Here is a 23521-nt window from a genome sequence, read left to right on the forward strand (position 1 = left end):
TCCTTTTGTTATGGAAATGGATCCCCCTTAACATTAGAGCTCTCTAAGACCAGCCCTACCTCTTGCCCCTCTACCTTGTCAGATACCATATTCTGGCTCACCTCAGACTCCGGGGTCATCGCCTGTGTCTATGTTCCAGAAGGGGCGCCTTCCGTCGGTTGTAGATAACTGACAACAGTGTTTTGCGACTGTAAGGCTGGGCGTGAAGGAGAGGGCTGGTCAGCCACCGATATCATTTTTTTGTTGGGAGTCTTGCCTGAAGCTCTCATTTTGGTGCGGGGGGGGTTCTTAAAGAAATTAGGCCACAAACTGTCCGTTTCACCTGCTGGAAGGTCTTTTGCTGAGCATCCATGATCAGCCTTTGTTGTAGATTTTTTTGCTGCTGCCCCAGTCTCATTGAGGGTTTTCACGGTTTTCACTTTAGCTGGTGGCATTCCATGAACTGGAGCCAGGGAAGTGTTCCTTCCCGCCACGACCACTCCGTCAAGGAAATGCAGCGCCCGCCAGGCAGAGCGGGTCAAAGTACGGTAAAACAAAGCCAACTGGAGCGAAAAATCCCCTGCAGTCCTCAAGCAGCGTTTTGCTCGTCCGTCTGCTACACTCGCTTCTCTCTCCAACATACTACAAGCAAGCTGGATAACCTGGATAAGGGTCAGTTGAACGGGAGGGCTCCCGACGGCCGCGATTTAGACAGCTGCCATCTTGCCGCACCCTGCCCAATCAAATTACTAACAGTCGGCAACATTTATTTTGAAATAAATAAAAGCAAAAATACTTACTGACATTGGTTTTAATGTGTGCAGGGAAAACACCAGAGACCCGGGACACCGGGACCACCATCCGGGACCACCATCTGGTTGGAGTATTCAGATAAGGAGGCACTAATCCACAAATCCATTTGCGGATATTTATACTGCACATCCCGAAACCTCCGAGGCACACATCAGTACAACCTGACATGCTTTAAGTATGCTCTTTGGTTTAATATTTCTGCTGCGACAATCTTTTCCAAATGTAACCTTATGACAAGTCACTTTGGCAGCAAATGCAGGGACTCCTGTAGAGCATAAGAGTGGAGACTGGCCAGTCAAACATGCGCTGCTGCCATTTTTAAAGCACAGGGGACAGTTCATGGAGAAACTAGCTCCCAAGTAAATAAGTTTCAGGCTACTCCAGTGCAAGAGTGGAACAGATTGTGCCCAGACCTCGCTTTTTATAATTAACACATTGCGCCCAAGTACTCTGAGATCCTTGGAAGTGAATGCTCAGATCAGAACAGAAAGAAAAGCACACAAACCAAGGAACCTTACTGACTCGCAAGTGAAGAGCCTAACCAATCCTGGAGCCGCTCTCATGCCGTTTTCAGTATGAGTAGCACAATTATTGGTCTCAGCAGGCTAACACAGTGCTCCTTTTCAGACTAGGATCCCGTTCTTGCAGTCCACTCGGCTGCTACACAGCTCATATTGGTGCGGTCTGAAGTGTGCATGTTGGGCTGGCTGTTGCAAGACAGCCAGCCAATCCAAAATGTGCACTTGGTACTTTAGGCAAGTGTCACAAAGTACCTGGTCAAGACAAGGAGGAGGAGAAGAGCGAGGATACCTTTCCCCCTTATGTCTCTCCCTTTATCGGGTTTCAGCCTCCCGTACATTCGATTGAGAACAAACTGGAGGAGGACTTCTCTTGGCCTAACTTCCTGGCCTCTGGGCCGTCTCACGTGATAGAGTCACATGGGCCTATCAGCAGTGCAACAGCCCTGTGAGAGACCTCACACCACCTCCCTTTCGCAGAAGAGGTTGAAGAACCGGGTTATTTAGAACCCAGCGGTGCCAGGGGACACACCCAAAGTCTTCGTATTCTCCTGTCTCAGACTACAGAAACGCGGAAACTTCTTGGTGACGTCAAAGATCAAATTTATTGGCTGCAGCCAGAAACAGAGGGCCACGAAGTACAATGACGTATATTCGTAGGAGACTGCTCAGCTTTACAAAGCAAGTCATCCCTTTTATACCAAATATTGTGCTTCAGGCAAACATTCCTTATTTACAGTTGACCAATCCCAGTGTACACGACAAAAAGCATTGCATGACAAACCCACATTTCATTGTCCAGCCCACCATCAATTACCCGGAAAGGCCCAACACTCTTCATCAGATAAGTCGAACGGACCCCTAATAAAAATGGGCACCTCCCCATCGTAAACAGGCCATAAAGAAAGGAGCAGAGACAGGTGTGAGTAAGATAAGACATAGTTGTGTGCAATAAAGGGTTTATGATGTCCTGTGCCTTGATCCTCAATCTTGACCAGCTGCCGAACAAGGAACTGGCTCAACAAGTTTGGCCTCGGGCAACGGAGTCAGCTTGCCCAGGTCACACAGAAGTCAGCTAAAGGTGTACGTGTCCCAAGGACTCGTTCGGCCTTAGTCATCGGCCTATGTGAGGGCAACCACAAAATGGCTGCCGTACACAAAATGGAATCCAAGGGTTCAGAACGGAATCCCTGATTTCATGGTGATCTCGTCACTCGAACATGACGAACACACTCGTACATCTTACACTCGCCATTTTCGGTCCACTGATACCAAAATCGTCATGATACAACGACCTTTATGAAACGGGTTCGGAATCTCAGAACCTCAGCCCCTCCTTTTGCCCTTACATAGGCAATCACCTAAACTCATGTCAGTCTGAGTCCAGGTCTATACTCATCAGATCATCAAGATGTTGCTGTAGCATCATCCTATTACTTAGCACATGTCTTGATACAGGTCTCCTTACACACGATGTAGCACAGAGGCCACATATAGCAGGAGCACACTGTACACAAAGACAGAACAGGAAAAGGATGGCTAAGATCATCCCAATGACCATCAGAATCTGCCATCCCCACGTGGATAACAGTTCCCAGAACCATCCCATCAACGACCAATCTCCTTTATCCACGTGTATAGATTCGGAGATCTTATGCAGTTTGGAAATGGCCTGGTACACTGTCAAAGCATTGTCTGGAATGAAAACACAGCAACTTGATTGGATCACTTTACATACCCCACCTCGATCTGCAAGTATGACATCTAACGCAACCCTGTTCTGGAGAGTCATAAGGCGATCCGACTGGAGCTCAGCAGTCAAGTTACTAAGGGCACCGACAGTTTCAACTACGGTGGACTCAACCACTCTCGTCAATTGCCGTATGTTCCTGCTGTTAACCATAGGTCCCCAAAACGGCAGAAAACCCTTCAAGAAATCACCTAATTCTTGTCCTGCAATATCTTCCTTACTGAAGACACCTCTAACAACTCTTGTCTTGTGGTAATCTGCCACAGCTGTGTAGGTGGGAGGCAACAGGAACGAGACAAAACATGTGCCCGAGAAATCAGGGGGCAACCATGTGTACGCTCTATCATAACAGACAAAATAGGTACCCTTAGCTGCCAGAAACGATGGGGAAGTCTGGGACGCAAAAACATACGTCTCAGTGCAGATACTCTTTCCTAACTGAGCTCTCGGATTCTTGCCATTACCTTGCAGACAGTAATGACCCTGATGGGGTACGATCCAAATCGGAGAGAAGCTTTTCGCCCGCTGATTCTCACTCAGACTCGCTCCATATCCGGTTACGTTCCATCCAATATACGCTAGTGTCTCATCTCTCGGGATAGTCTCATAGGAAACTATTCCTCTAATCATATCGACTATTCCCTTAACTAGAGCACTATTCTTTGGATTGTCCTTCACAGAACGTAGGGGGTAGACTTCACGAGCATAGATGAACATCGTTCTGTATGCCCACACAGATCAATTGCAGCTGAATGGCAGGACCAGGTAAGGAATACCTTTATCAGTAGTATGAGGCATAAGACCACACACCCAACAGTTAGTCGTGTTCACTACTAATTGGTGTTGGTGCAGAAGCTGAACAAAGGAGTTATTAGCGAATTCCAATCTCCCAATGGACTCATGTTCAGGCAGAGGATGAAAAGAATGCGAAGAGTAGAAGGTATGGGCTGTGCAGTGGGTGCAAACGTCACTTGAAAAGACAATATTATATATCCCATCAAAAACATCATTAAACTAAGCAACATGAAAAGACACAATATTAAAAAACATTTTCTGATCATAATTTTATACATTCTGCTTCTAAAATTCATTTCTTCAACAGGTCTCCCCATCTCGAAAAACTCCATCCTCTAACCGTGCTGCTCGCGGCGGTTGGGTGTTCCGTGCTAAGGAATGCGTCTGTCAGTCCAGGGAACGCCCTTGGACCAACCAGAACCGTCGACCTTGTGTTTCCGGCTTGCACTCCAAAGACTTGACACCACGACCCTACAGCTGAACCCGGATGGCGGTTCGAAAAACAAAAATCGGTCAAAACTGTTTCTCAGATGGGAGAGCTGAACCTTCAAAAATACCAAAGAAAAGAATCTCCTTTTATTTGTCCCATGATTCTTGGTCGTAAATTATAACGGCCTTTGCCAGGTAATGTCTGATCTCGGAACAAGAGTTCATGCTCGGTAGTGTCCAATCGAACTGACGGTGGCACAGCTTCTTGCAAAAGATCGTCGCTTTCACACTCAGAACTTGTCCCCATTAAACGTGCATTGCTAAAAGGCAGAAAACGAGGCACAGTCTCAGTTTCAGAATCAGGAATACCCTCCTGGACCCACCGGTCGTACGGCAGAGGCAAAGGGTCCCTCTTACAATGTACGCCGTGGATCCAGTTCTTCTTTCCTTGCACTCGCACTGCAGATCGCGTAGATAACAGCACCAAGTAGGGACCAATCCAACGAGGCTGATCGTTCTTCGTTCGCTGGAAGTTCTTCACAAAAATCCAAGAACCAGGACTAATGGAATGTCCCGAATCTTCAGAAGACTGAGGCAAAGTATCGTGAACCTGTTGGTGTAAGACACACAATTTAGCCGTCAAATCATACAAGTAATCAAGCAGTACAGGGTGTTCAATCTCGCTGAATTTCGTCGGCCTCGGCACTCCCCATATGTTTGCCGGGCGACCAAAAATTATTTCATAGGGACTAAGTCCCACTCGGGAATGTACAGTCATCCTTGTTGAGAAAAGTGCTAATGGCAAAGCATCAGGCCATTTAAGACTAGTGCTCGCTTGTATCTTGGCAAGTTTCAGTTTAAGAGTACCATTATAGCATTCAACTAGACCAGCTGATTGGGGGTGATTTGCAGCGTGGAATTTCTGGCGGATTCCTAAACCATCACACACTCTCTTCATCACTTGACCCACAATTTCACTCCCATTGTCTCTCCAGACCATCCTCGGCAAACCATACCTAGGGAAAAACTCTTTGACAAGGGCTTTAGCTGTGGACAAGGCAGTATTATCTTTCAGGGGATATGCTTCTACCCATCTTGAGAAGGCACAAACAACCACGAGTACGTATTTCAGGTTGTTGCATCTCTCCATGTGAATGAAATCTAGCTGCAAAACCTCGAACGGATACGTCGGAGGAGCAAAATGACCAGCTGGAGTTGGAGTTCCCTTACCAGGATTGTACCTCAGACAAACCATACAATTCTTGACTACATTCTCTGCACACTTAGGAATTCCAGCATTTTGCCATACTGGAGCCAACAACTTACAAATCCCTTTCACACTGATATGAGCCATTCCATGCGCCATTGTAACCACTGCAAGCACGTACGCATCGGGTAACAACCATCGCTGATGCTCTGACAATTCAACCCAACAACCATTCGGATCCAATTTACCCGTACTCTCTCTCCACACACTCAACGCTTTCTCTGTAGCTTCAGCTTGAATCGACTTCACACTTTCTATCATATCCTCACACATTCCTCTATCCGGAACCCATCTCGCCGGACCCGCAACATACATTCGACTCGTCACATCCCTTGCCACGTCTTTCGCAACTTCATCCGCAAACGCATTACCACGACCAACTCATCGGTAACCTTCTTGTGTGCACTGCATTTCACAATCGCAACTTGCAACGGCAAGGTAAGTGACTCAAGAAGCTCATTCACCAACTGACCATTCTGTATCTTTGTTCCGTGAGACGTGAGGAACCCACGTTCCTTCCACAAACGTCCAAAACTATGAGCCACACCAAACGCATACTGGCTGTCGGTATATATGGTCACTTTCTTTCCTTTCGACAACACACACGCTCTCGTAAGTGCAATCAACTCTGCTGCTTGGGCTGAATTATGTGGGATATGTGCAGCTTCAACAATCGTATGCAAAGTCGTAACAGCATATGCCGCAGTCGTATCACTATTTGGAAGCTTGAAGCATGAACCATCCACCCATAAGGTACCATCACACTTCGCAAGAGGAGTGTCCCTAAGATCTATTCTCCCTTTTGTTTCCTCCTCTGTCCTGAGAAAACAATCATGCTGTTCAAAAACATCTGTCTCTACTGAAATCGGCAACAACGTGGCTGGATTCAACGTGTTGCATCTCTTTATGTGCACATGACTCGCTAGGAGTGTCAGCTCATAACCTGACAATCGAGCACTAGTTAAGTGCTGTGTCTTGGTCCTGTTTAACAAAGTATCCACTGCATGTGGAACCATCACGACCAGCGTATTATTCATCACCAAACCAGCAGACTGTCGAATAGAAACAGCTGCTGCCACTGTAGCTCTCAGACAACTTGGCAACGCTCTAGCTACCGGATCCAAAGTCGACGAGAAATACGCACATGGACGTTGCTTATCCCCAAAAGATTGTGTCAATACTGACAACGCACATCCCTCTCTCTCGTGGACATAAAGTGTGAAAGGCTTACTGTAGTCGGGAGTCGAACACAATGCATTGCGCAATTCGGAAAAACTTTTCTGACAATCTTCAGACCACGGGAGGGGATTCGGTGTATCTTTACAGGTCAATGCCACCAGCGGTTTGGCCAGCAGAGAAAAATTTGGTATACATTGTCTACAATATGACGTATTACCCAAGAAAGCACGCACTTCTCTCTGTGTAATTGGCACACTCATTTTCGCAATCGCTTGAATTCATTCTGGGGTCAATCTTCTTCCCTCCTTCGATAAGAGATGACCTAAGTAGGTCACTTCTTGTCGACAATATTGTAACTTTGAAAGAGACACCTTGTGATGAAAATCAGACAAATGACGCAACAATGATAAATTAGCTTTCTTACAAATTTCCTCAGTATCGGTAGCAACTAACAAATCGTCGACGTACTGAAGAAGAGCAGCACCATCAGGTAAAACAATCGTGTCGCACTGTGTCTTCAAAGCCTGACTATAGATTGATGGACTCTCACAATAGCCTTGAGGAGCGCGCTCAAACCGGAAGCTTCGACCTCCTAAAGAGAAACCAAAGATATCCCTACTCTCCTCGGCAATCAGGATGCTGAAGAAAGCATTCTTCAAATCAATCACTGAAAACCAAGTGGCCGAAGCTGGACTCATCGTCAATAAGGCAGTGATATCAGGAACAACAGGAATAGTGGCACGACGATTTTATTAACCTCTCTAAGATCGATCACAAACCTATATACAGGCGGTTGCGAAGAATTAGTATGTTTCAGAACAGGCAGAACCAGACTGTTGCACACATTTCCTCTCGTTTCTTCAATCACATGTTTCTCAATCAAATCATAAATGATCGCTAGCAACGCTCTTTCACCATCGCCAGAGATCCTATATTGGGGAATACGTGGCATTTTAACATTCGCTTTCAACGTCACAACATATGGCGGTATCTCCAAGAGACCCACATCATTAGGACCAGTCGCCCAAAGAATATCAGGTAGAGAGGACAATTCGGCCGGGAGTCGGTCTCTCGACAAATACATCGGAGAGATCACTCTCTTACCTAATGTAAGTTGTACTCCCGAAGGAGAACAATACAACGTCGCATACAATCTTTTCAACAGATCCAATCCCAACAAGTTCTCACCACAACCTGTCGTCAGAATAAGGGGTGCTTCCAGTTCACGAGGTCCAACAGAAAGAGACATAGGACTAGAAATCAAGTTTCTAACTGGGGCGCCAGAAAAACCTACTGAAACATTCGTTAAGCCAGACAAAGGTGCGCCAGGGAGTCTACAGTGCATAATAGAACTCTTCACAGCACCAGTATCCAACAGAAAAGGCTCTGACACACCTGATGTAATCACCTCAACATAAGGTCCACTCTGATCTACTGGAACTGAAACAACTCTCTCTCTTTGTCCATGGCTGTCCTAGCAATCATTACCATCCACATTCTCACCTTCGACATAGTAGTCGTCAGCATAGTACTGAGTCGTCCTACCAGATGCACCATTCTGCTGATCAAAACTATTCATCGAATTTTGTGGAGGAAAGGAACGCGCGTTCTGGGGGAAACCTCCACGTCCCCTACCTCTAGAAGCTTGCGGAATACCCTGACCTCTTGTGCCAGAAACACCATTCATATTCTGTAACAAAACAGGGCAACTATGTTTAAAATGACCCTCTTCCTTACAATATGCACATTGATTAGGACCTACAGGAAAACGCGGTTGAGGAGATTCGAACCTTTGCGAGTTTCTCTGAAACTGCTGAGGCTGCTGATAATCACGCTGGCTACTACGGGGCGGATACGCTTGCTGTAAAAGCACCTTCGTCTTCAACTCTTTAGTTTTCTTCTCTGCTTTATCCTTCTCGTCCTTATCCCTATTTTCGTAGTACTGTGCAGTAGCCAATATCTGTGCTGAAGAGGAAACGGCCCAAGAACTCTCTGAATCCTTCAACTTCTTGCACAACTCGGGAAGTAAATTATGCACAAACTTATCAACAAACAACCGTTGACCACCCTCCGTACTCATGTCTTGACCACTATGGTCAATAAACGTCTCTTCAAACCTAGTGAAGAAATCAGACACGCATTCATCTTTCTTCTGCGTACACTCGGACAATTTGTCCCAGTTTACTCGCATAGCAGGCATTAAAGTCTTCATGTAGGTAATGATCTTACCAGGGAGTTCTGCAACTACAGGCTCAGGTTTAGCACCACCAACTTGTCGGCCGTCTGCAGCACTAATATTAACCCATGTATCACCTAACTCCTGCGCATGATCCGTATGACGAATCAAACCCCATAAAGGCTGTGGAACCACATTTCCAAACAACATGTCTATATCAGTTAGATTCATAACACATGAGTCTGCAGTCTGTGATAATTCCTTATAGTACCCTGCAGGATTTTTATGGGGGTCAGGCAAAGTCTGTTTAAGAGCCAAAACTTCAGCACGTTTCCACGGAACATGTACCCAAACACGTTGAAAATGAGCCGGTGCAGCTACAATACCAGCATTAACATTGGCCTGAACGGCCTCTTTTCATACCGGAGGAACCTCTCTCATTGGATATTGTCGCACCTTCCTCCTAACAGAAGCGTCAGGCTCAAACAGCGGCTGAGAAGGAGACTCGCTCCTGAACGACAACAATGTCGCAACTGCTCTCTCAACATCGGAACCCACAATCGTACCTTTCGCAAACTCGGACTGTACACGGAGCAACTCAGACGGAGTCTGTCCCAAATCATCATCTTCCCATTCTTCACGAAGGAAAGTACACACCTTATCGAAAACATATCTCTGCTTCGGTGCTTCCCATTGCCAGAAGACATCCATAACAGATTCTACATCGTATCTTAAAGGACGAGTGACCCATTTACGCGCTAAATGATCCAAAACTTCCCTCTCTCGGGAATCAGGCAGTTGGCTACACAACTGTTTACGCGCTGAAACAGGGGTCATACTCGATGACCCAAAGAAAGGAGATAAAAGACTAGTAACAGTATCAGTCATTCCCTGTCGAACAGAAGGAGAAGTCGACGAAAGAACAGGAGGAAAAACAGGATGAGACATAGCAGACATAGAGGCAGTATCAGAAGGAATCACAGGAGAAATCGGAGACGGAGCAGATAGCAAAGTCGGCGGACCTTGAGGAGGCTTCACCAGAGGAGTAGGAGCCAACTGAAGAGGAGCTGGCGGCTGTGGAATAGCAGGAGGCACAACAACCGGAGGTTGCGCAACTAAAGGTTGCGGAGGTGCTGTAGCACTCTGCGCATAAGGGGGTGGCGAATTCAACAAATGCGACATCAAGGGATCTTTCTCAAGTTCTTTCACTGCATCTTGCTGAAGAAGCGGCAAAGCTGGATAGCATTTATCAATTGCCATTTTACGTTGCCTGTGCAACTGCTCACTCGCCTGTTCTTCTTCGTTATCTTTAAACTGTATAGCAGCTTGCATTATCAAGATACCCTTCTCTCTTTTATTTCTCTTCGCTAATTTAATTTCCTTCTGTTTGGCTTCCTTTCGCCATAGGTGGAAAGAGTCAAACATCGCCGGCCGGGCTTTCTTCTTAAAAAGTCTAACCTCTAAATTATCTAAAACTTCCGTGTCAAAACTACCATATTGGGGCCACTTTAGGACACCATCCTTCCTAGTGTATCGGATCCACACTTCATTATACGTGATGGGGCCCACGCCATGTTTCACATAGAGCTCATAGGTTGGAGTTCCAATCGGAGGAACCGGACACGAGTCCTCCAATCGGGAATCCCTATTACAACCACAACAAAACATCTTACCAAGTCTGCTAAGACCAGGCATCTTCGCTCTCTAGTCTAGCTTCAAACTTCAAAGGATTATCGAATACGATAGTCTCGTGAATACACGAGTCCCTCGGCTTTGGTACTTGCAAGGCCCAAATCAAAGATCCCAAGGGGATACCCAAAAACTAAGGACTGGGAGACGCTCCACTCATACTTAACTGAGGTATCGATGACGTCACCAGAAGACCCGTCTATCATCTCGCTCTACAAATCATCAAAGGCTCCAAGACAGGGCGACAGTCAGGGCAGCAGTCCTTCGTAGCCGTCGGAAAGCGGGGAACCTCGCAGCAAAGACTTTCGGACCACCACGACATACAGGGGTCAATGAAGTGGCAGGCCTTCCTCCAGAATTTCCACACGAAGCTCCTCACGATCGTCAGGCTTGGACCGGTACCGCTGAAGTCGCCCAACGCTGGGCGCCAAATGAAGAACCGGGTTATTTAGAACCCAGCGGTGCCAGGGGACACATCCAAAGTCTTCCGATTCTCCTGTCTCAGACTACAGAAACGCGGAAACTTCTTGGTGACGTCAAAGATCAAATTTATTGGCTGCAGCCAGAAACAGAGGTCCAGAAGTACAATGGCGTATATTCGTAGGAGACTGCTCAACTTTACAAAGCAAGTCATCCCTTCTATACCAAATATTGTGCTTCAGGCAAACATTCCTTATTTACAGTTGACCAATCCCAGTGTACACGACAAAAAGCATTGCATGACAAACCCACATTTCATTGTCCAGCCCACCATCAATTACCCGGAAAGGCCCAACACTCTTCATCAGATAAGTCGAACGGACCCCTAATAAAAATGGGCACCTCCCCATCGTAAACAGGCCATAAAGAAAGGAGCAGAGACAGGTGTGAGTAAGATAAGACATAGTTGTGTGCAATAAAGGGTTTATGATGTCCTGTGCCTTGATCCTCAATCTTGACCAGCTGCCGAACAAGGAACTGGCTCAACAAGTTTGGCCTCGGGCAACGGAGTCAGCTTGCCCAGGTCACACAGAAGTCAGCTAAAGGTGTACGTGTCCCAAGGACTCGTTCGGCCTTAGTCATCGGCCTATGTGAGGGCAACCACAAAATGGCTGCCGTACACAAAATGGAATCCAAGGGTTCAGAACGGAATCCCTGATTTCATGGTGATCTCGTCACTCGAACATGACGAAAACACTGGTACATCTTACACTCGCCATTTTCGGTCCGCTGATACCAAAATCGCCATGATACGACGACCTTTATGAAACGGGTTCGGAATCTCAGAACCTCAATGTCATCTCCTGTGGGAAGGATTGGAAGAGTGTGGAGCCCAGGGACCTGATGGAGCCAGAGGACGCTAGCAGGAGGATCCCAAAGAAGATTCTGGAGAGGGACGACAAAGCGAGAGGTCGCCTGGAAACACCAAGAAGGGAACTGGACCTGTTCCGGCAACATGAAAGGATCATCCACGCTCCTAGAAGAGCGTGGCTACTGAAGGTACATGACCGCATTAGGGGACTATTCTTCAGAGTGACTTCAGACACCAGGAGTATGAAATAAAGAAGGAGAGGGGGAAGGAAGTTATAGGTCTTGCCTTAGAAGGACCGCAATAACCTACAATAAGCGACACTGGTGTTGATGACTGGGTGTTTTGCGACCCCCCTCACTCCCTAGACCCTAAGAGTTTGTGCACGTGGACAAGTTGTCATAAAACACCTTTTCATTTTGTTTTTTTTTGTTTCCCCGAGGAAATATTCCCCTGACGTGGGCTGAAAGTATCCGAGCTCCAACATCAGAGGACCCAAGAATGGGCAACATAGACTGCTCATGACAAAGAATAAATAAAGTTTTGTTCTATCTTTGCCTTATACCTCTCCTGTTCATCCTAGTTGTCTCCCTAGCCCCACAGCAAGTCATTCCTGCTGCCAATCAGCAGCAGTAATGGCCCCACACCCAAGTTAAGACACAGTGCATTTCTTCGAATGGTCATAGACATTGACCATTTTATTAAATTTACATTTGTGCTGCGTTTGTAGTGGGTGGGGCGATACCTCTCTGCCCTAAAGGAGGACCCGCCCATGGTGGGCACAGCACCCAAGCCATCATCTCAAGGAGGGAAAGGCCCTTTCAATGCCCAGGGCCCTTTGTCAGCTGTCTGGAAGCAATATACATCTCACTACAGGGAAGCCATCAGTAGTCAGGTGTGCAGGAAATTGGATTGTTGGTTGACTGGGGGTGAGCTCTGGTCAAGTAGCAACCACAATCCTTGTCATGGTCAGGCACAAGCAAACCCCAAATTTAGCTCTGCTCAATCCCCTGGCAACTTAGCACAAAGCAGTCACGTTTATTTTAGAGGCAATGTGTAAAGTATTCGTGCAACACTTCAAACAGTAAAACAGTGAAAACACCACACCAAACGGATCCCACCACAGGTTAGAACAATAGATCTTAATTCCATAAATAAAACAAGACAAAATTGAAAAGAATTCTATTTGTGGAACCGGAGACATATAATTTTAACGTTTTAGAAGAAAATAATGCAAAAAGGCATACAGTGCCTAATGTGGATATCTGGTCGCACCAGACTGGCAAAGTCACAAGCACAGGCCGTCCTCAATGCAGCATGGGCCGGCTTCAAGGATCCAGTTAGGCCAGGTGAACAAAAGCCCCTTCAATCCGGGTTTGCAGAACATTGAGTGGATCCGAGTTGAAGATGCATCGCTCAGACAAGGCAATACCTCGGTTTGGAGATGCGGCGAGGCTGCAGTGTGAGGTCCTGTTGCCTCGACCTCAAGTGTACTGTCAGCGGGGCTTGCAATGTGAAGGCCAGCATTTGGAATGCGATGCGTTGTTTCTGAGGAGCTGCAAGGCTGCAATGCGGAGTCCACCATCGTCATTGAGGCTGCCGTCGATGAGAGATGCAAGGGCTTGAACCAGGGAAGCAACGCGCAGTGGCAGTTTTGAGGCAATTCATAATTGCAGCAGTGAAGTGAGTCCTTGCGATGGGTCCTATCAATGCAGTGGTGGCCATCTGTCGGTTCTGCTCGGGTTTGTGTCGAGCAGCAGAGGAGAGGCATCGGTTTTCCTGGTTTCACAGGCTGGCAGAGCACCTTAGGCTCCCTTCCAAGGGCCCAGGACTAGGGAGGCACCATTTGTCAGGGCAGACTCACAGCTGGCAGAGTTCAGGCAGGTGCAGATGCAAGGTTGTTGGAAACCTATTATGTCCCTGAGGCTTCAGATCAGGAAGCCAGCCAGCTAGCCCTTGGAGTTGCTCTGGGGTCTGGGGTCAAGAGATGCAGGTCCAGTCCTTCTCACCCCGCACAGGGCAGCAGGCAGTAGGTCAGCACAGCAAAACAGGCATCCAGCAGAGTGCAGTCATTTTTCTGCAGAGTTACCACAGGTCCAGAAGTGTACTACAGTGGTGGTGTCTGAGGTCCATCTGTTATACCCTGGTGCTCTGCTTTTTGGAAGGTGAGGGAAGCTTGTGGACAGTGGCTTTGAAGTGCAAGGAATTCCCTGCCTCCCCTAACCTGGCTCCAAGCTGGCTGAAGAGACATTGCAGGGTTGTTATGCCCTTTGTGTGTGGACTGGACACAGCCTATTCAGGTGTAAGTGAGGCTGCGTCTAGCTCCTCCCTCCCAACCTGACAGTGATGGCTCATCCAGTCACACCTAAGCTCTCATTGTTTGAGGCTGTCTAGGGGGGAGTACACAAATCCCAACTGCCAACTACAACCATTCGTGACCAAAGACAGGCTGCAGTCACCAAATGGCTAAAGCATAAAAATGCCAACTTTCTAAAAGTGCCATTTTCCAGAATTACAAAACTAAAATCTGACTTCACTATGAGTTAGAAATTTTAATTATGATTCTACAGACACCAAACATGAGTCAGTTATCTCTTCCCATTTGGGAATTGTGCTTATAAAATGTAATAAGGTAACTCCAATATTATCCTAAGGGAGAGATAGGCCTTGCAGTAATAGAAAACAAATTTGAGAGTTTTTCACTATCAGGTCATGTTAAACTTAAAAGTACATCTCCTACCTTTTAAATACACTGCACCCTGCCACCTGGGCCTACCTTAGTGTGACTTATATGTATAAAAAAGGAAGGTTTGGGCCTGGGAAAATATTTGTATTGCCCGGTCAAAATGGAAGGTCGAAACTGCATCCTAAGGCTCTGCAATGGCAGGCTTGAGACATGTTTAAAGGGCTACCTAAGTGGGTGGCATAATCAGTGATGCAGAGCCACTAATAGCTTTTAAGTTACAGGCCTTGGGCACGTGCACTGCCACTCTACTGGGACTTATAAGCAAATTAAAAATGTCAGTTGTAGATAAACCCATATTACCTTGTTTAGAGGAGAGAGCGCAAGCATTTTAGCACTGGCTAGTATTGTTAAAGTGTGCAGAGTCTGATACCAGCAGAAACAAGGTCTGCAAAAGTGGAGGAGGAGAGCAAAACGTTGGAGGAAAGACCACCCTAATGCTGACAAGTCTAACAAGGTGACAGTTGGACTCTGGTTAAAAGGACTTTTGGTTTTAGGCATAAAAGAAGCAACTTTTCTAAAAGTGTATTTTGCCTAATAGTAATCTAAAATCAGACTTTACCATTACATTGGATTTTAAATTATCATTCAATTAGTACTTGAATCATTTTTCTAGCCGCTCCATAGTGAAATTTAGTTATATAAGTTGTTATAATATGACCCAGTGAGAGAGTCAGGCTTGTCACAGCGAAAAGCGACTTTGTTTTTTTCCCTGCCATGACATGTAAAACATAAATTTCCACATGTCCTACGTTTAAATACCATACACTCCGCCTTATTCGGCAATAAGGATCATCTCAGGGGTGACTTATAGATATTAAAAAGCAAGATTTAGGCCTATCAAAAAGGTCATTTTGGCAGGTCAAAATGGCAGTTTAAAGCTGAACACATGCTTTACAGTGCTACTTGGGTGGGGGCACATTGAGTGCTGCAGCCCACTGGTAGTATTTAAATGACAGTTGCTGGTTACATGTGGTATCACATATAGTGAGCTTACAAGTAAATTAAATGTTTCAGATTTATACCAATTTTAACATGTTTTAAAGAGAGCTCACAGGCACTTTACCACGGGTTACTAGGCATAAAGTGTGCAGAGTCCTGGGGCCAACACAAATAGTTCAGCAAAAAAGGCAAAAATTTGGGAGAATACCACGCTAAAGATAGTCATTCGCAACATTGACATACTGATAGCAGATGTAGGGGCAGCGGTGATGCCTGTAGTGATGGACGCAGTTCTAGTTCCTTCTCTGTTTGATGTGATGTTGCAGTCCCGCCTGTCATGCCCTGTGGCTTCTTTGGCTGGAAGGTGCACACGGTCTTGTGTGCTGGGATGTCAGCCTTCAATAATGGAAGAATGTGTGCACGTTTGACTGCTGCATTGTGTGCCTTGGTTTGAAAGTGGGAAGAGTGCTTTTGGCTGTTGTAATTGGGGGTCTTATTTAGAAAAAGGATTGGTGCAGTCATGGTTGGGTGATGTCAAGGGTCCACATATTGCAGTTGAACAATACCGGTCTCCTTTACCAGTCTCTCCAGTAGAGTAGTCATCTGCAAAGAAAGTTGAACATGAGTGAGATCATTTCTTTACCCTGCACTGTTAGTCAGCTCACCAAATACTGTTTGCATCCTAGGCTGATGTCCACCAAGGACAGTGAAGTGGGGCGAGCTGATTTTCACATGATGATGTGTTAATATTATGCCGTTATAGCTGTAATAATGATTCCAAAAATAGACATATGTAACTGTCCTTGCAAAAATGAGTAATGTTTGATGTTCGTAAAAACCCCTACAATGGTCATACAGAAAAGGATACATAAGCAATTCACAATTGCATTGTTGCTTGGTGTGTTGTACTGTATACACCATGTGTTATCTTGCTCTACATTTTGTGCCATTGGCTTTGCCCATAAAACATATTCACCTTGCCCTCATTAGGCGCTGCAGAGTTCTGAGCCGAAAAGCTTCAGTATTGTAGACACGCATAGACCCACTTAAGACAATCGGGGGACTATTTACAAGCCACTTTCACCACAGGAACGTCACTTTTATCGACGTTCCTGTGGCGATAGGTGCTTTCCATTATGTACAAATCAGCATTATGCCACTTTACGTGGCTTAACGCCGCCTTGTAAATAAGGCCTCCTTTCACGCTATACTTAGCATGAAAGGGGTAAACAAAGGGTGTTGCATTGGGCGTTCCAACGAACGCCCATTGATTTTGACGCTGCCCCCTATTTACAAGGGTGGCATAAATAGGAGGCAGCACCAAAATTAAGGCCAGGGAAAACCTGTTATTAACATGGCGAAAAGAGATTGCAAGGGCGCCTGCATTGGGGCTAGGCAGCTGAGTTCAGCAATATGGAAAACGCAGGCATACACAGTATTGGTGTAAGTACGGTGATTCCTGCATTTTCAGAATGACGGAGCTCAGCGTTAGCTATTTTGGCTTAACGCCACTCTCAGCCATTCTTTTGTAAATATGCCCCTCCATCTTTCCACATTCCTCCCCATTGTGTGAAATCCTTCTTGCAGTAGGTAAATGGAGATGGTACTGTGAACCTTTTATTTCTGATTGCGGAAATGGTGATTTGTGTCTCATGCACGCAAAGCCTATCCATCTACAACCTGGGAAAACATGGCCCATTACATTCTGCTAACCTTCCTCATTACTTATGCACAATTGGTCTTTGACTGTTTGTGCACGACAACCATGTTCAGTATCATATTTAGAATATGTAACTTCAAAAGGGAAGGTGTTTACATTCCTTGCTTTCACTTGTGTGCTGATGGTTCCTCCAAATCAAAACACGTCTGCTGATGTCAAATTTTCCAGAAATGTCCAGGGAAAACATGATGTTCTCTTCCCGTGGCTTTAGATGCACAGTTTGGGTATTCCCCCTCCTTTGGCCAAGGTCTTGTGCTTGCTGCAAGCCATTATGTCCCGTGTTCATCTTTTGAGGTAATTGTCCTTTCCTGGCCTCCATCTTACGTGGAGAGGATGAGACTGTATTTACTCAGATGCAGTTTTGAACATCGGGTGTCCCAGCGGATGGTCAGTTTGCTTCACAATGCCATTGGCTAATGCCTCGAATTTTGTTTCCAAGAACTTACACTTGTGCTGCATTCCATGCTGCTGTTTTGAGTCTAGATTCTGGCAGCAGGCTGTGGATGATGTTAAAGGATGGCAGATGACCTAGTTGGCCAGTCTTGGGTGTACTCCGCGCAAGATGGCCACCTCCTTGCTTCTGTTGGTGTCCGTTTGTATTAGAAGCAGTCGAGCCGCAGTTGCCATATCCTCTATGGGTCTTTTTTGATGAACAGCAGATGTTTGTGCTGCTTCTGTGTCTCAGAGACACAGTGACATTTCAGTGTATAACACGTATTTGCTGTATAGATATATTGAGGGTGGTAAATACCACGTTCAGTAAAACTCTCACTCTTCAAATCGACCATTCGATTTTTGATGTGTACAAACTTTTTCTTCTTGTATTACATTCCGATTGAGAAAGGAGTGATAAAAACTCACAATTCAACGGATTGCAGCCTGTGACATTGTAGTTATTGGAGATGATAAAATGCCCTTTTACTGCACTACTTGCAATCGGGCCATACATCGAAGTAGTAAACTGTGCTAGAGTTAACCATGGGGCAACAGAAAACTTGAATAGGTATATCAGATGGAGGGAGAAAGAAAGCAAGACAAATTCCTCCCGCCCGGCTAAAAAAGGTGGCGGCCTTGTCTGAACTGGGGTGGCTTGGTGAGCAAAATAACGATGGATTAAACCCAGATCTGTGACTGGGGGTAAATGTTTTGCCATTTTGCCGTCCATCATATTCTGTGTTTTGCTGTTAACCCTATGTGGGAGGGGTATGCCCAGACGTGGGTCCCTTGCTCACTTTGCCACTGGAGTCAAGCTATCCTGGCTGAAGACGTCTGATAGCCAGAAACCGGTCCTAGGATGCTTGATTCCGGTCCAGGGAAGACATGGCTTGGCAGTTTGGTCGGGACTGTTCCCATGAGGCACAGGGTCAAGACTGATTTGCATATGGCCTTGTCTGAACTGGGGTGGCTTGGTGAGCAAAATAACGATGGATTAAACCCAGATCTGTGACTGGGGATGAATGTTTTGCCATTGTGCAACATTCCGTCCATCATATTGTGTGTTTTGGGGTCAAAGAAGCATCCCCGAAGAGCCTTATTATGTGAGTGCTTGTTGCATTTCCTGCCCTTCCTAGTGAGTAAAATAAGGGATGTGCTCAAGAAAACCAATTGGGTGGGTCCAGCTTACTTGGCATCGTTCTCCAGAAGCCTTATTTATTACTTGCACAAGATCTTCAGGCTAAGATCTTGCCAGCAATATAAAGGAACCCCTCTGATAGCCCTAGCACTAAAAGAAATATTGCTAAGAAGTAAGGGCCTGATTTAGATTGCGGCGGATGATTTACTCCATCACAGTGGTGACGGGTATTCTGTCTGCAGAAACATAAATCCCATTATATCCTGTGGGATGTATATTTCGTTGGGCGGAATATCCGTCACCGTTGTGATGGCGTAACCTCTCTGATAGCACTTGTAGTTGAGAAGATGGTCTACTGCCTAGCTCATTTATGAGTAAAGCTTTCCGTCAAATGTTCTAGCTAAGAATTATGATCTATTGTTGACCACAATTTAAAGGGAGGTCGATTGACTTAAATTCCTAGGGCCTCATTTATGAGGCTGTGCGTCACTTTTACGCTGCCGGTGCGTCACTTTTTGTGACGCACCAGTGGCGTAAAAAATGCTCCTTGTTGCGTCATATTTACAAAGTGACGCATCTAGGTAGATGCGTCACTTTGTAAACCCCTGCGCCACATTATACCTGCGCCAGGTATAATGTATACAAGGGGGCGTATTGAGGCAAGAAAGGGTCATGGAAGTGACGCAGTGAAATCTATGAGATTTCAGTGCGCCACTTCTAGGACTCAAATGCGTCAGAATCTTACCCCTGCCTCATGGCAGGCGTAAGACTGACGCAAGCCCTTTCACTTTTGTGACACACTCCAGCAATGCGTCACTTTTGCGCCTACAGATAGGTCAGAAATACTGACGTATCTGTAACTCCTTGCGACATGTTCATCATACTGTAAATATGACGCATCATTGGTGTCGCAAGGAGGGCGCAGTGAAAAGTGACGCATCGCTGTTTTCACGCAGCGATGCGTCACTTTTCATAAATGAGGCCCCAAGGGTAGAAGAAGGGACATCAAGTACCCTTTGGTCTATGATGACATCACAGGACTGGCCTCTTGTCCAACCCTTGGCTCCTCAACAGCCTCCTATTCGCTGCTGAGTAGATAGACAACTAGGAACCAGACACAATTGCCCCTTCTGTCCCTGCTTCTGTCCTCATCACTGCTAAACCCCGGGTTGGCAAGGACACTGCCCGAGGCAGCAAAGCCATGCCAGGGGCAGCAGCTACTGTCCCTGGCTACATCAAGCAGGGTCTATGACCATGACCCACGTGGAAAGCCGCACTTTTAGTAGTAGGGAGTGGACTCTACCGCCTGGGCACCACACCAGCGTGCAAATCATAAATGATTAACAGCAGCTACTACCCACCCATGGTAACCGATCAATATCAGCAAGGAACAGAGTAGTGGGCTCTGTGTTGACGATTTGTGTTGCTTGTTTATGTCTGCTCCACGTCCGTCCCTTTACCCTTTACATTTTGAAAGATTTGGACACTGCTTTTGGCTGGAAATGTTTGCCCTTCATTGGGTCGTTGTGAATCTGCTTTCATGATCATAAAATATTTGTTTGTAACCGCCATCCATTAATTGCCGTAGTAAAGACTGCGCCCTGTTGAAGACTGCACCCAGTTGGTGACTGTCAGTTACACGCTTATCACTTTATTGTCTCTGAGCAAAGAGCAAAGGTACTGATAATTGAGAGCAGCTTTCGAACGGTAAAGGAAAAAAAGTTATTTTCTGGGGGGAAACATTTTCAGATCCTCTCTACAGAAAGTAACAGTCCAGCGTCACCAAGGCTTCTGTGGACATGGCCGCTGCCGCTCTGGAGATCACTGGTTTTCTGCTGGGGCTTGCAGGGTGGTTGGTCACTGGGGTCACCGTGCCGAACAACTACTGGAGAATCTCAACGGTCAAAGGCAATGTCATCACCACCTCCAGAGTCTACGAGAACCTGTGGAAGAGCTGTACCCAAGACAGCTCAGGGATCTCCGCCTGCAAGACGTTTGACTCCCTGCTGGCGCTCCCTGGTACGTTACTTTAACTATTTATGTACACAAAGCGCTGTTCTTCACCCAGGATACATCAGGGGCCAGAGTTCATGGACCGCACTGGAGCTAGTTTGCGCCTGCGTGTGACTAGAGTGACCATTGCCAAAACAATATCTACACCGCAAGAACAGGTACTCAGTGACGCTAGTCAAGTTCATTTAAAGGGTATTTTGTAACTGGTGGATAAAGCAAATAATGGTGTCAATTTCCCCCAATACAAAGTCCAACTGCATTGAACATTTGAGGTCCAGCTCCTAGGCGTTAATTTAGTTAATCTGCCCTGGTTTCATCAAAATTTAGGATCCTTTATTTGTTCATGAGAGTGGAATATCTTTGTTCCTGACTCAGGAGATTTTACATAAACTATCAGAATGATCAAAATTTGATTAATGTTCTGGTTGTGGCCCTAGAAATCGAAGTGGACGTTTGTTGATATAAGGAAAAAAATAATCGAGTTTTTTGTTTCTTTTGGTTTGGTGATCATATTATCATAAAAGTGTAAGATTCACTCTGCTTGAAATTGAATTTTTACAAACTTTAGATTACATTAATCTGGCTCAAAAAACGGTTTAATGTAAAAAATGCTTCTCCTCGGTAGGGTGAATGCTTTTTTTCAGGTGTGATGAAAATGGGGTAATTGCTAATCCTAACACCATCACAGACTCCAACACAGTTTAAGATCAATTTGAAAGATAATTTTGGTCGAAACCTGACAGTGCGAAGGGACTGAGAATGTGGGTGTGATCAGGAAAACGAATGAGTTTCATTTTTGGCACACTGTAATGGAAAGAGACAGACCTAGTTGTCTTTTTTCTAAGAACAAGACTACTATGGCCGTCGGCTGCTACACAGATCCTCAAAGCTAGAGAGAATTACTCAGTTGTATCTTAGATAATGAATTCCGTTGGCAGTCTTGGAGGAGTCTGCTCACGTCAATGAGGCGTAAAAAAAGTTTGAGGTGTAATACCTTGCTCAAAATTGTTCTTGGCTTGGTAGGGAACAAAACTGAAAGTCCAAGTAACAACAATGAATAATTACTTAAAAGCAGTCAGCAACAAAGAGACAGAATTTTGTAAACATATTTATCAGACCATAGCTATAAATTAAGGACCTTATTACAAGTGGCTTGGAACAGTGTCCCCATGGATGATACTGATATGTGCATTCTAAGAGGCCCAGTGCATGTGGGCTCAGGATTACCAGGTCAGAAAACCCCTGACCCAGAGCCTTGCAGAGTTATACAGGGGTTGCTGACAGCTATAGCAACTGGCCACCACCCGCCCACTTTCTGCACCATGGGAGGAGCCGGAAACGATCCCTCAGATGAAACGTAAGTCCTTCTGCCCAACCACCGCCCTCCTTCCCTTGTCCCACACCTTGGTCCTTAAAATAGACCCACATGCGATTTTGGACCGGGCATTCCATTGCCCAAATAACATTTACTATTCCAGGGAAATAACTTGTAATTCCCGAATCTAGGTGTGGGAGTGTCTGGAGTCAGAGATTCTGCCCCTCAGGTATCCTCACACCTACATCTAGAGCACTCATAAGGAGGGTTCAAGTAGAGCCACTGGGTGCCTCATTTTGGTGGGGAAAACATTAATGTTGAAGGAACTGGAGGTCTTTTCTTTGTATCATTACCTATGAATGCATGTGAGTCTTCATCAGGCACCTTTCTCTCTTTCTTTGTTGTAATTGTCAGTAGTATCTGGATTCTACTGTAGAATTTGAAGGCTTGCATATTTATAGTGTCATAATGTGTTCTAAAATTGCTTAAAGACAGTGTGTTGGTGCTTTGTGCAACATCTTCAACAAATAAATACGTATCAAGATGAAGCTCAAAGCAGCAAGGTGGTCCAAGGTTTTATGATTATCTTTGTACCCATTTCACTCGGATATTATTCAAGGCAACACATTAAAAAAAAACTACCTTGTTAAGTGGCTGCAGGACATGACATGAGCCTCGAAGGGGAAAACAATGGTCTTCAGAAAATCACATCTAAAAAATGTTAGAAGACACGGTTAAAGTCAAGGCTACAAATAAAGGATTAATAAAATGGCAACTAGTAGCTAGTTAAAATGGCGAAGCCATATTACAGCAAGGGGAAGCCTGCTGGTAACACCAGAGGGCAATATATCTGAGCGTACTACTGGTAACAATGAGACTGTGCGACTGCCTTGAATGAATGGGATGTGAATTTCTTGGAACGTTGACTTTAGGTCACTGTTGAAAACAGTACAAGAAAAAAATAGTGTGACTTCAGAGTACTAAGGTAAAGTTCTTATTGTGTAGAAAAGCAAGGGTTTCAAGTGTTTTCTGAAACGCAGGACACCTTGATGATAACCTCTGTTGAATTGAGTAATTCCAGGCAACAATCTACTGGCTGCCGCTTCTTAGCGCTCGTTTAATTACACAAAGAACAAACCGAAGGAATTAAATTGCATAGTGAGTCCAGCCGCAGCCTGTGCAGGTAAGAGCGGTGGGAAATTTAAATAAATAATTCATTTTCCCTCGTCATCTTCCGTCAAAATCCCCCCTCACCAGGCCTCACCGTCCCTCCGCTGTTACCTGCACGGGCCGCGTCTGAGTGAGTCTTCTTACCTGATGTTGTTCACGAAA

At 45.7% G+C, this 23521-nt stretch overlaps 1 protein-coding gene across 2 annotated transcripts in view; it reads left to right on the plus strand.

Moving 5' to 3' along the window:
* The window catches only part of LOC144791700 (claudin-15-like), a 313867-nt gene that overhangs the window by 83362 nt on the left and 206984 nt on the right, over positions 1-23521 (plus strand). The window contains exon 1 of one of the 2 annotated variants that reach the window (XM_078666445.1): positions 20008-20880. The exons of the other annotated variant lie outside the window; for it this stretch is intronic. Within the exon in view, the coding sequence (XP_078522571.1) occupies positions 20661-20880 (220 nt within the window). The 5' untranslated portion in view covers positions 20008-20660. Of the gene's footprint in view, positions 1-20007; positions 20881-23521 lie in introns of those variants that run through there. 2 annotated transcript variants of the gene reach the window in all.

The sequence above is a fragment of the Lissotriton helveticus genome, chromosome 11 (genome assembly GCF_964261635.1).
Source record: "Lissotriton helveticus chromosome 11, aLisHel1.1, whole genome shotgun sequence".
Taxonomy (NCBI): Eukaryota; Metazoa; Chordata; class Amphibia; order Caudata; family Salamandridae; genus Lissotriton; species Lissotriton helveticus.